At 43.7% G+C, this 13,636-nt stretch overlaps 1 protein-coding gene across 1 annotated transcript; it reads right to left on the reverse strand.

The window, feature by feature from the left end:
* Positions 1 to 903: 903 nt before the first annotated feature.
* On the reverse strand, positions 904 to 10,377 carry LOC132328108 (cathepsin E-like). Its single transcript, XM_059847882.1, has 9 exons — positions 10,322 to 10,377; positions 9,965 to 10,142; positions 7,835 to 7,952; positions 7,225 to 7,343; positions 6,555 to 6,754; positions 5,787 to 5,909; positions 4,679 to 4,823; positions 2,174 to 2,272; positions 904 to 2,088 (listed from the first exon to the last, which is right to left on the reverse strand). The coding sequence occupies exons 1-9, from the start codon at positions 10,375 to 10,377 to the stop codon at positions 1,909 to 1,911; spliced, it is 1,218 nt and encodes a 405-aa protein (XP_059703865.1). The 3' UTR covers positions 904 to 1,908.
* Positions 10,378 to 13,636: the final 3,259 nt, after the last annotated feature.

Here is a 13,636-nt window from a genome sequence, read left to right on the forward strand (position 1 = left end):
ATTTGAGGAACACATACATATTGTATATATAATGAAAATGTACCAGAGTGTTAAATATGCTGCATAGTAGAGAAAACAAAACCACCCTGCTGCTGTTAAATGAGGGATGGGGCTTTATAGATGTTTGTTTTTCTTGGCTCATGACCAAACAAATGACATTTTCTAGACAAATAAGTTAGCTCATGGTCAATCCACTCTTAAAGAGTGACATGGACAAAGGGGAATCAAGGCAAGATTGTCCTGAAATACAGCCAATAACTTCACACAGCTCAGCCTCATCTGCAGAAAGAGACAGCTGGCAGTAGTATCTCTTTTGCTAGAGGTTGATAGCCTGGATGCCAAATGTTTAACACAATGTGGCTGCAAACAGAGAGTCACAGAAACAGGTACCAGGGAGAAAGATTATTTCATATTGGAAGGCAAGATCAGTATTTAGAGATAAGTGCAGGAAAACCATCCTGTTTTAGTAATACTTATGGAGTCTTACAACTGAAAACTTAAAATGTAAGGGGCTGTGATTGTGATACCACCAAGGTCAGCAATGGATATTGCCTTTGGTCTGTGCCAGGCACATCCAGACAGATAGCAGCAGCAAGTGCCTGGGGGCCACCAACCTCTGTCCAGTGATGCCACTATGGGGCCAGTCTCCACCTGCCCATGGCTCTGCCCTGCTGGGGAGGTGCCCAGTGCCCATGTCTGGGACTGCAGACATTTATTTGCAGGCTTTAGGAAGATACAAGCAGCCCCAACACACCAATACATTTTTTATCCTCCAGAACAGAGAGCAAACTGAATTTTCAATTGCTGTTCCACCCACAACTCCCCTTCCTCCCAGCACTGGAACACTGTAATGAAACAGCACTAAGATAAATCAGGTTTTGTTTGGTTAAGTTTTATTCATGTGTATGGGGGCAGTATCAGCTTTAGCAATCCAAACAAATAATCCAGTGGGTAGAATTTAGGTGAATCTTTTGCTAAATCAGCACAGCTGCCTGTGGCTGTCTCATCTGAAAGTCCTGCCACTGCTGACAAGAAGGGGCTGAGCAAGGGGCAGTAGATGTGTAGTGCTACTGTGTGGGTCCCATAACTCATCAGAGGTGGAGGAACACTGGTATCCCTTTGCATGGGCTGCACTCTGGGTTTCTAGTGTGAATGGATGCTGCTCCAGCTGCTCACACTGCTGAGGGGGAGAGGAGCCAGGCACTAAACGCAGCATCTGACCTAAGGCACAGATGTCAAATGCTGAGACCCAAAAAAGGAGAATTGCCAAAGTATAATGAATCCCAGGGGAAAAGCAGGTTTGAGAGGTGGTGTCAGGAGCAGGAAATAATGCAAGGAACAGTAGTTGAAATTAGTGGCCACACAGGCATCAGTCAAATTCCCTTTTATATAAGCTGGTTGGAGCAAGCTAATTTAAAGAGAATTTCCATGGCACTCAGGAAACAAAGTTGAACAAAACCCAAACCATGGAAAATAATGATGGAAAGGAAAGCTGTAGGAAATTAGGTGGAAACTAGCACACAAGAAGAAAAAAAGATAGCCAGACCAGGCAGGATTAGGATTAGTTTTCCCCACACACAGCTGCTATCTTTTCAGCCTGGCACAGTTCAGCATTTTTATTCTTCCTGATCTTTTGCAAATCTGAGTGCTAACCGGCTCTGCTGCGTTATCCTGAGAGCTGTAGTGTCCATGAGTTACTCAGGAAAAATTGTTTCACCAATGTAAACATATAGCTATTTAACCAAACTACAGCATTTGGGACAAGGATCACTGCAAAGTCCTTAAAACTTAGAGAGGAATAATACAATGTGCATTTAGGTCCAGAGTTGCAGTAAAAGCTCTTCTTCACACATGCGTTGAAGATCATTACATTAACATGAGTTAAGACAGAATAAATGCTGCTACAGCTCAGTAATAATCCTTTCTGTGAACAGCTTTTGCAAATCCCACTCTGTCATTCCCACGGTCGAAAATACAGTAAAATGCAGACATGAAGACATCTCCTAAAATCCAGAGCGAGCCCGTGCGAGTGGGGATGTCGAGAGACTGAAAGCCACTCATGCAGAAGGTTTGGTCATCAATAGACTCCTGGAAGGGAAAGCACATGTGCCTGCAGCAGCCTGCTCCATGCCCAGCTCAGGGAGTGAGGAGAAGGGAAGCTGCTGATACTCACCTTTATGATGTACTGCTCTGCTGCCAGCCTGTATTCGTGGTGTCCGATCGTGAAGCTGATGTGAGGCAAGCTCGACAATCTTCTGCAGTCTACAAGAAACTGGACACCATGCATTGACTGAGATCGGATTACTTTGTCTTTCTTCAGGTACTGCTCTTTGAATTCAAGGCTTTGGGAGTAGGTAATAGTGAATTTACTAGAGAAACACCATCAGGCTGACTTATAGCCCAACAGTGCCCTCCAGCTTTCCTGTGCTCGGTCAAACCAGCCCAGCAGCCCAAACCACTGCACCCTAGGGACCCTGGGCTGATGAAAATCCTTGCAAGTGCCAAAAGAAAGGAGGTGAAGGGGCTCTGATATCCTCCCTGTGCAACTCAAAGGCAAAACTAAGCTTGTGAGCCCCAGCCAGCCTACATCAGCAAGGTGTGCTGAGCAAAAGTTCTCCAATGCTCTGGCCTTGACAGGGCGGAGGGAGCTGCTCCAGCCACAGAGGGAGCACCCTATGGGTGCAGTTCACCCCAGGTCCTCCCATAATACCATCACTTTAGGGGAAAAAAACCTAGTGAGGAACGCAGCTCTTTATGCTTATACTTTGCCCTGGAGTGGGATTTAAAGAGTAGAAGGACTAAACTCTGGCACGACCATTAATGTACATAAATAACATATTCAGTTACAGTAGCAGAGAAGATAATTTCCTGGCCTTTCTAGTTATTTTATGAAACAACTGGTGTGGGAAATGGAACTGCAGAATGCTCCAAGTCCCAGAGGAACCTTTGCTGTAAACTGTGTTTTAAGTAATTTTTTTAGAGGCTTCCTAGAAAGAAAAATCTGCTTTTTGCTGTTTTTCAATCTATTTTATGAAAACATAACCCTACATCTTGTGTACACTTACCAACTGCCATACCATTAGAACAAAACAAATCATGGGACAAGGGTACAAAAAGCCAGTTAAATGATTTGTAGGATACAGGAAGTGAGACATAATTCTTTTACAGAGCTATTACAGAATAGTACATCCAGAACAAATCGATCCTTGCTGAAAAGAGACAAAAGTTCTGGTAAAACCCAGGATGGATACACACATTTTTACTGGGATAAATTTGAGTCAATATGTGCAGTTTGTCTATGATTGCTAAAAATCAGTCACAGAAACTCTTATTTTCAGGATGCTTTTTTGTGAAATCTGAGATGCCAGATGAATGTTCTTAGGTCAGCACTGGTGTATATATGAACCTACACAGCAATGACCCATTCCTTGTTTGTATTAGGCTAGTATAAGTACATTGGAAATACATATTTTATCTATGTTCATTAGCATGAGCCAATATGAAATCAACTTGTTATCAGAGCATACTCTTTGGCATGTATCTAAAAAGTTGAACAAAATCAGGATTAAAGGTTTGATAGAGAAAGAACCAGGAACCTCAGGAGCTACACAGAGGTCACTGCAAATGAAAGTGAATTAAGAGCCCACTTTTGTCTTTGTTCTTTGTCCCGTGCACTGGGCACTTGCAATACTCTTAATTTTCTTCCAAGAGTAGCTTTGGGTCAGGATCAAGACAAATTGAGATTAGCTCACTCAGTTAGAACATGGTGCTAATAACACCAAGGCCATGGGTTTGATGCCTGTACAGGCCATTCCTGAGAGAGGGACTTGATAATGCTTGGGGGTCCCTTCCAATTCAGAATATTCTGCAAAATGTGAAGTTTACAAAAGCCACACATAGCTTGTTAACAAAGTTAAAAAAAGCTCAGCTTTGCTTGAGCACTGGAGCTGTGGCAATGTGCTGGTGACCTGTGGGAGTCAAGCAAGGGCCAGCCATAGGCACAGTAAAATAAACTGCTCTTTCCCTGGAGGCTGGACAGGAAGGAGCAGTGAGGAGTGTCAGCAAGGGAGATGCAGGAGGCAGCAGCAGAGAAGAAAGGAAAACCAGGAAAGGATCAGTGGGGTAAGGATCAGGAGGAAGGGTAAGAGCCAGCAAGCCTTGTCCTGTACCCTGCAAGGAGCCAGCATTGTGAGTGACACTGATGTGCAAGCCTCCCAGGAGCTCTGGCATGACACCAACTGCTCCACAGCAAGCTGACTGTGAGAGCCCCTGTCAGTGAAGCTACTGTGGGGCTGTCATTAAAATCATTCCTGACATGGTTGGCCATCAGCACCAAATCCCTCCTGGCTTGGGAGAGCCAACAGCTAGAGCTGGGGACCTCAAAAAGACTACAAGCTTCTGAAAGAAAATTATCTCTCATGCAGAGTACAGATCAATTCCTCAAACAGATCAAACAGATGTTCCCATTATTTCCTTACACACCAGTATAGAAGATGAAGTGGACATTTGGGAAAAGGACTGGGACAAGGCATATAAGTCAAAAGCAGCTTAGCTCAGAGCTCAGTGCTGTCCTGGAAACAAGGCTTGGTGTAAGCCATTATTTCTTATTTTCCAACTCTCTGCATCATATACCAGTTTCTCTTCCTCTCTAGCTGTTTTCTGGCTGCACAGTTTTTACCTCTCCAGCATTTGATGGACTTGCCCCAATATATGCCTGCAGTCGCCTGATTTGTGAAGAGGGGCCAGTGATAAGAGAAGTGCCTGAGTCAACGATGGCTTCACAGCCGTGGGAGCAAAATGCCACCCGGCCCTGGATCTTTATACTGCAAATGAAAAAAGGAAAAAAAAGCAGCTTTAAGCAAATGGCATATACACTGTGACTGAAACACTGTATTGTTGCTAGCTCAAGTACCAGAGTACTGACTGAAGTTAATCCCAAACAACAAGTGACAGGACAAGAGGAAATGGCCTCAAGTTGCACCACAGTAGATTTAGGTTTGATATTAGGAAAAATTTCTTCACAGAAAGCATTGTAAAGCATTGGAACGAGCTGCCCAGGGAAGTGGTAGGGTCACCATCCTTGGAAGTGTCCAAAAGATGTGTGAATGTGGCTCTGGAGGACATGGTTTAGTGATGTACTTGGTAGTGGTGCTGGATTGACAGTTACACTCAATGATCTTAAAGATCTTTTCCAACCCTGATGATTCTGTGTTTCTATGATTAAAATAGCTGCCAAGCTTTGCTAAAGACAAGAATGTCTGTGGACCCACTTTTCTCTCTCGAGACTCCTACAACTCTAATCATGTGTTCCTGCTGATGAATTTGTCCTCACCCCCAGATACGTATTCTCATCAATTTAGGCAGTGTGCTAGAGGTGGGACAAAGGAAAGTTGGCTACTTTGACCAAAGTTAGTGGGACAGATGAAAGCAGGACCCAGAGCTGGATTCTACCCCTGGCTGCCCTAACCTCTTAACTGAACAGTCCACCAAGACTCATCTTGACCACTGGTGTATCATATTAAAACATACTAACATGCTCTCCTAGACACCAGCTGCCCATGTCACAGCAGATTTAGAGAACTAACAAACCCTGATCTCATCCTGGTGAACCCCTCTTTGAGGGGCACAGGGCTAAAACACTGCAGTTGAGCCCTCCTGCTTCTGTGTCACCAGGTGTTTCTGTCTCTGGGGGTTTAGCTAGAGGGGTGGATTTCACCAGGTTTTTTATACATACATACATACATGCATACATACATGCATACATACATGCATGCATGCATACATACTTGTTCATGTGTATTTGCCAGTAGCTTTTCTCAGTGACTGGGACCCAGTGGATTGAACCTTTGTAGAGAGAATGGTCTATTCCCCCCAGAATCAACTCACCGCCGTTCTCGGTGTCGTCTCCTCTGAAAGCAGAAAACAGGTTAACACAGACATGGGAGTGTGCCAGTGTGCACCAATGAGATTACACTTAAAAAGTAAGAGTCAAATCATAGCCCTTTCTAAATTCAGATATGGATGGCTGAAAGGGATTTCTACTAAATTATCACTGTATGTGTTCCAACTCTGACCCTCCAAACAAACTCTGAGAAGACTTAATGTTGACACCAAGGTAGGCATGGGGAGCAAGATGAGCCTGTTGCTACTCTCAGCTCAGAAGAAACACTAAAGAAATAGGTGGAGTTGCAGCTGGGTCCAGATTAGGGAACAGTATTTTTCTGAAATGTGGCGATTTGGGTGTAGCACAGCACTTCTGCTCATCTACATGGGCCAGGGGGAAACCTCTGGCAGCTGACATGGCAAGTCTGAGCTGGGAACTTTTATTTATGACCAGCTCCAACAAGAATAAATCTCTGTCCAAAAAATCCTCCCCGTAACATTTTTTCATGCCATAATCTTCAATGTCAAATCAAAAACAAAGAAACAACACACATAATCAAAAAAAATGGGAGGAATATCTTTCTAGGTTTGAAGCTTTATACAGATACACAGTTGTTTCTATCAAGAGTTAGATTTACTTCTTTTTTAGCAGTGTCATTTTAAAGACAGACCTGTTCAGATAGAAAGAGAAGATTGGCTCCTCTACCAGCTGCTGGTTCATGATGCTGTCAAACACAGGCAGAGCGTTGCCCACTGCTAAGGAGGGGTAGCCTAAGCCCAGTACACCATCAAAGTGGGCAAGGACAAAAGTTGTTCCTGGCTCAAACACAGACTCGCCAAAGTCCTGTCCCTTGATGGAGATGTTACTTATCTGTTTGGTAAAAAAAAAAAAAAGACAACAAACAACCAAGCAAAGAACAACCACAACTGAAAGTAATGACGCCACTAATAACAAGAAATTAGTCACATTTCTGATCCATATCAATGGATTCATTCGGTTATAAAGCCTGGCTATCTTTGTGTGACTTGAATCAACATAGCATATGCCATGTGCTATTTGGCAGGTAGGCAGCACTGATTTCTTAGAATGCCTTAATTATGTGGCTGCTTCTTCATAAGCCCAGAAGAGGATCCAAGAAGATGAGTAGAAATGAAAAATAAAATGTGATGCATTTGTGTTGGTAGCCCAAAGCTGGAGCAGAACCCACATCTCTCAGCCTGGTGGGACCTCACCCTGCCCTCGCCGAAACCAGGCAAGGTTTTCCAGGGCAAGGCCAGTATCTGAACTGCCCCGCAAACAGCCCATGTGGAGGCTGACAGCCATTTTCAGTGGACACTCACCTGCAGTGTGTCCTTGCCAGCAATGCCCAGAAGCTGTCCTGAGCCGTACTGCAGGGAGAAGGCTTCCCCTCCGTGCTCATATGAATCTGACTTGAAGGACTTAAATTTCTGGTGCACCCCTACACAAAAGAAATGACACCTCTACACTCAGGGGAGGTCCTGGCAACCCACCCACTCCCCAGTGCAGAACGAGATGAGGAGAACCAGATTTTTTCTCAAGAGAAAAGTGTTGAAGAAGCACTGCAGGCACCTCAGCTTCCCTGCAGACACCCCAGTTTTTCTGTACCTGAGAGGTAATTTTGCATTTTAGGGAAAAATTAGAACAGAAATGGGCCTTTCCACCTCTGTTGGTAGGTCTCCCAGGTCTATTTTCCTGCCTTTTCCCTCATGGTGCAGAGGAACTCCGGGCAGGCGCAGCCGGTGCTGTCCTGGCTGCAGAGTGCCATGAGGGGCAGGGGAGCAATCTGGGGAGAGGAGAGCAGCCCTGAGGGATGCTCCAGATCCTCCCCTTGCAGATCCCTGCTGCAGGCAAGCTTCTGGGGAAAGGAGAACTGGGCAAGGTCTCTGCACCCAAGCCAAGAGAAGCAGGAAGGAGAGCACCATTTCTTACTGCAGGCCTCGCTGATGCAGTAGGCGGACGGGACCCAGAAGTTGGAGGAGCCGGTGTCAAAGACGACGGTGAAGCTCTGTGGCGGTGTCCCCACACTCACCACCCCGTAGTACTGGGCCTGAGGGAGGAACAAGGCGCTCAGCCCCGGCAGCCTCCAGGCAGCTCTCCCGAGGAAGAGCCCACAGCCTCTCTCGGGGCCTTCTGTGCGATTCCACTTAAACGGGAAGGCACAGCACACGAAGCGCGCCTGGTTCCACGAGTGGCTTCAAGCAGCAGGTTTTACTGCAGCTGAATGAACAATAGTGTGGCATTTTTAAAGCCTTTCAAGCAAACATTCAGCTGGGTTCCCCATGGAGTCATCAAACCCTCTTGCACTGGCTTCAGAGGTGGCAAGGTCATCCTCAAGATGCAACTTTCACATGACCCCACGGACTGGGCTTTCAGGCTGTTCCTTACTGATGTCAATAGGAAAACAGTGTTGCAAAGTCAGGATGGCCTGCCTCTGCCAGCTTCAGCGGGCTCTGACCAGTGCCACAAACACTGTCTTCTGTGGCTGCCCCTTTTCCTTTGTAATTAGCAGCTATTATAGCAAGTCAAAAACTGTTGTGTTGCACAAACTGTTCCTGATGTACTGGACAAAGTTCATCCAGCAGATGAAGAAACCACTGACCATCCCTGGATACCAATTGAGGCTGAGATAATCTGTGAACACGTGAATGCTGGAGTGAAGTGTTTATCCACATCCCGAATACAAGTGTCTAAGTGCTCCTATCTGGCCCTGGAAGAGCACTTCAGCATTAGGAGACCTATTTTTAGGGAGAGGTATTTCTGGAATTCAACCACAGATAGAAAAGCAATAGCTAGTGCCAAACTTTTTCAGCAATATAAGTATTTGAATATGTACCTTCAAGTGCATTCTTATTAATTACTAAGCTGACGTTTCTGACCCTAGAATAAACAGTCAGAATGAGACAATCTTGAAAAGGCAAGCAAGCATGCCATTGAGGAGAATATCCAACTATACCAGTGGGATTCTATTTCTTCCTGCATTAAACAAACCTAAACGATGTTCATTAAAACAAAACAAAAGGAAAACAAAAAACAAAACACATACAACCAGAAAACCCACATACACACTGCAATAAAACCTTCCCTGGTGCTACCTGAATATGATGGGGAAGTGGGTTTTGCATTGTTGTTTTGAGATTTTCATTTATCCCTCTTTGAAATAAGCTTTAGAGCATGTTGAAGTGTTTCAGTGTCCTTTGTCTTTTCACATACTTATTTCTTTATGGCCCTCAAGTGTCAGTAAGTTCTTGCTGAATGAATTGGGCCTTCCCTTCGATTCCATTCCCTGTTCAGGTGAAGACTTCACAACATCTCTGCAGCTTAGTTTCCTTTCAGATAGGCATAGCATGAAAACCAAATAAAACAGAAAGCAGAGACCATCCAAATGGACAAAATTCTAAAACAAGGAAAGACAGCTTACAAAATGGTAGACCTGCTGACTTGCCTGTCTGAGATCCAGAGAATTTAATATTTTTTCTTTTTCAGTTTAGGTGGTAAATCCTCCCAGATCAGTCTCCAGTATTTAATACATATGAAACTCCAGAGATAAAAGCAGAAAAATAAAAAACTCTACTTAAGTCTTTATCATCACTGATTTGTGACTCCACCTGATCAAATAAATTTGGAGATTTGGAGGATCTTTTTATAACACCGAAGCATCCAAGTGTCTGGTAAACAGAACATGACTAAATGAAGCAATCAGATTCAGCTGTGAAAAACCCTGTAGTTTGCCAAGACTGATACAGGTAAAACCTCCCAACTTTCTTTGGGGACTCAACCAAGTCCACTACAGATCTATACAAAAGTAAAACTTGTCACAAGACTACCTGCTACTCTACATCAGCTTTCGTTCAGGTCCCATGTTATCCTAGATCTAGACATGCTTTATTTTGCAGATTGCAACCTGTTTTTTTATGATCTAATATTTATAGCATAAAGCAACAAGACACCTCAAGCCCTATAATTTCATTGACAGACTAGATTTGAAATGTGCTGGGAAAAAAACTCTGCCTTCAGTAGAATGATGAGTCCTAATGATTGCATTACCAAAACTGTACTTACATTCATGTAATCATACAGCCTTTCTGAAGCAGTTCCTACTGATAAAGCAATATCTGCAGGGAAACAATGCAGATACCTCCGGGCAAAAACATCAGGGTGGTGATTCCTCCAAAATTCCTCTAATTCTCCCTTTTCCTTCAGCTGTTTCTTGATAGATTTGAATCGAATCAAGGGGATTCTATGCAAATAAAATAAACACACACAAAAAAACCTGATTGTCCTTTCTAGAACTGCCATACATTCTGTCTTTTTAAAAAAAGGTTTCTTTTTTGAGACCTCAAGTAGCAACAAGCAGAGGTCACCACCCCATGAAGCCAGCTGAGATGTGTGCCAGTGAAGGCAGACGTGTTTTCTTACCGTTCCACAGCCATGATGAGCGGGATGTAAACCACAGCCAACAGTATTGCCCTCATGGCTCCAAGAGGTTCAGAGTCTAATGACACTCCTTTGCTCACAAGTCCCTTTTTTATGGCCTGTTGTCGGCCCAGGGCCGCTCGCCAGGTCAATCGATCGCAGGAGGTCAGTGCTTTGGCAGAGAACTGATTCATTGACTCTCAGACTAACCGCTGGTTTGTGCAAATAGTGGTGTCCAGTGGAGCTTCTCAAGCACAGATAACCAGGGCACAGTCAAAACCAAACAGACATTTAACTAACAATCCTTAATGTCTTTTACATAAATATAATACATGGGGTGAGCCTGGCTCCTGCTAGAATGAGAAAGAGGAAGCTGTACAAGCACTTGCAGCTTTTCAAGCGTGTATTAGTGAGATGTTGCTCAGAAGTTCTCAATGCAGAGAAAGAGAACATAATATATACCCATTTCCCTTTTGCATGGAGACACTTCAGCAGAGCTGAGCAGACATTTGGTGGGCTTGTGACAAGTCATCCCCTAACAGCTGAAGTTTAATTCCCTATCTATGAGAGAGCTCCAGTCTAAACATAAATGTGACTGCCATGCCATAAAATGGATCTTCAGAGTAAAAAACACAACAGTACAATACTGCAACATACAGTAAAAACCAGCAATAATTTTGCACACATTTCAGCAAGACATTTGGAAGAGCTCTCTTGGATTTATTTTCCAGCAAGTTTCCTGGGGTTAGTGGCTCCCACCCCTGCATGTGGGTTCAAGTCAAGCCTGCAGAGAAATAATGGTATCAAAAAGAGGCTGATTTGTCAGAGTACAGCCCCCAGGCCATCAGCTGCCCAGGAGGAAGCAGAGCACAGTCTGCAGTTTACTTACAAGACTTTTTGAATCTTTCCTCTGCACAAGAGCAGTAAGCAACCACATACTGCAGCCTAGCATATATTAAAGCTAACTTTGAATAATCAGCCATTTTTGTTCTAAAGGCTATGGTAGGATGCTGGGAAAAGAGCAACAACTTTTTTTTTTCTTTGCAACACACCATGTATTTAAAATAAACTGCTCACTATGCAAAGGTGAACTGGAATGAAGGAATTCTCCCAGAAGAGAGCAGATGTGCAACAGCACAGCAAGGAGTGAATGTCAAAGGACACAGGAGGCAGGAGTTGTCATCTTCTGCTCCAGCAGCAATGTCAAGAAAAAACAGCAGAAAAACCCAATCACACAGCATTTGTGAGCCAAGAAGGTGTCTAAATGCCCATCACAGACTTGAAATAAATACAAAGCAAACAAAAATTGCTCCTTTAAGTCACTTCTCTTGCTATGTCAGACTGATTGAGGAGAGGTATGAGACCCTTAAAATCAATAAGTTTAGAGCTCTATTTATTAGTTCCCCCAGGTTTTGAAATACAGTTTGCTTTTTCCAACGTACCTCCAAAATTGTAAGGGCTTAAAAAACACAGCAAAGGCTGAGCCTGGTGTCCTCACACAGCTGCAGGCAGAGCTTTGGATCTGAAAAAGCACCAGCATCTCTATTATAATATCTTGTTCCAAAAAAAAATAGAATCTCAAAAATGCATCTTTTCTATTGATTCCTATTTTATTCTAATTTTTTTCAATTACCTATCTCTGAGTAATATTCCCCATTTCTCCTGAACCCAGAGGTTTTACACAAGTTATCAGCAAACGATCACATTTTCTGTCCCACAGTCAACCCAGCCCTGCAAGAGGCTGGGTGCTGGAAATGGGAATGGTGAGCAAAGATGCAGCCATTTGTGAAATCTAGAGAGAAAAGGCATTTCCCAAGGAGCCCCCCACCTGTCACTTGATGCACAGCAGAGCAGATGTCATGCCCTTGGGTAGGGCAGTTCTGCTTCGACAAGAGCATGACAAGGTCTGTGCCGAGTGCCTTTATCATTTGAACTTTTCCTCAAATGCTACAAATGCTTCTGGGAAGTCGATAATGTTCCTGTTGGAGGGCACCATGGTAACTTTGAAGACATGACTCTTTCAAAACACCCCCTGGCTCTACTGTGAGGACTGCCTTTGCCTTAGTGCCTCCACTGAGTGGCTGATTCTCAGAAAGAACACGATTGTTCATTTTACTGCAAGTGTAGTCCTTTATTAATCCACACACAGAGGTTATTCTTTCCCAAATTCTCTGATCTCAGTCTATGTTCCAAGCAGACAATAATTTAGCTAACAGAGGTACAAAATGCAGCAACAAAAGGTCATTGTGACCTTTTTTGATAAGCTGGAATAATGATTAAACTACAGTGCAGAGGATCCCTAAAAAATAGTTGTCTGCAGCTTAAAAGTTTCATTAAGGAGTAATAATTCAAGCAGAAAAAAAAAAAATCCATATCTGTATCTGCAGAGGTAAAGAACACTTTGCTAAGTTATTTGTCTACATATGGATTATTGAGAAAAAATATGCCTAAACTACATCACTAATATATTCTTAGCTATGCTCTTGTGTTGTTATGATTAGTAGGTTATCTGAAAAAAATTGTCTAAAAGACAAGGCTTTGCTGTGGATGTATATTCATTATTAGTTATGCCAAACGCATTTGGTTTTCCTCACCTGTAGTCTACAGTGCCTTAAGGTGAGGGACCCTTGCCTTCAAAAGGTGCCACTGATGTTTAGAAATGAAAACAAATACAACAACCTGCTGACACATTCCCCACAGTGGTCCTCTGACAGGCCACAGAGTATCAAAGCAGTAAAAATTGTCTAAAAGGAGATGCTCATGCAGTGCAAACTGGCTTCTTGCTTCTGGGATGCCATGCATAGCACGTCCCACCATCAGAGAGGAAACTTTCAGACCCTCTATTCCACAGCACCACCACAGATGACTGTGACATTGTCTTTTTTCTCCAGACTTGATACTCTGTCCAGCTTCTCCATCCAAAACTTATTTTACGGCACTCAGGTCTCAGCCCTTGCTGCTCTCTGTCCTGCTGCAATACTGTTCCCCAGGTGCCCTCTCTATTGTTCTCCTCCATGCAATTCATAGCATCACTGCTGCATGGCACGGCCACTCATCCTGTGGGGAAAAGGCTCACAGACATCCATAGCCTATACCCAACTGATAGCTAAGAGCTGCTTTACATTTGAAAGCAGGTGTTAGTAGAGAGCTCTGTGTAACTAGATTTGACCAGAAATCCAGACACCTTAAGTGGTGTCTTCTCCTCAATTTTCTGTTTGCTCTGCCTTTCGTTTTTCAAGAGTGTGTGGCTCTCAGCAGTCACATTTGGATTTTGGTAGTATAGCACCTAATACCTAATACCCTAAAACCAATTGCAGA

The sequence above is a fragment of the Haemorhous mexicanus genome, chromosome 5 (genome assembly GCF_027477595.1).
Source record: "Haemorhous mexicanus isolate bHaeMex1 chromosome 5, bHaeMex1.pri, whole genome shotgun sequence".
Taxonomy (NCBI): Eukaryota; Metazoa; Chordata; class Aves; order Passeriformes; family Fringillidae; genus Haemorhous; species Haemorhous mexicanus.

Coding starts and splice junctions, on each gene's coding strand:
- LOC132328108 (XM_059847882.1), bottom strand. CDS start 10,377: ATGAGGGCAATACTGTTGGCTGTGGTTTACATCCCGCTCATCATGGCT. Junction 5,910..6,554: donor TTCTCTTTCTATCTGAACAG/GTCTGTCTTTAA, acceptor TTCTGCTTTCAG/AGGAGACGACACCGAGAACG. Junction 2,089..2,173: donor CAGAGCAGTACATCATAAAG/GTGAGTATCAGC, acceptor TTTCCCTTCCAG/GAGTCTATTGATGACCAAAC.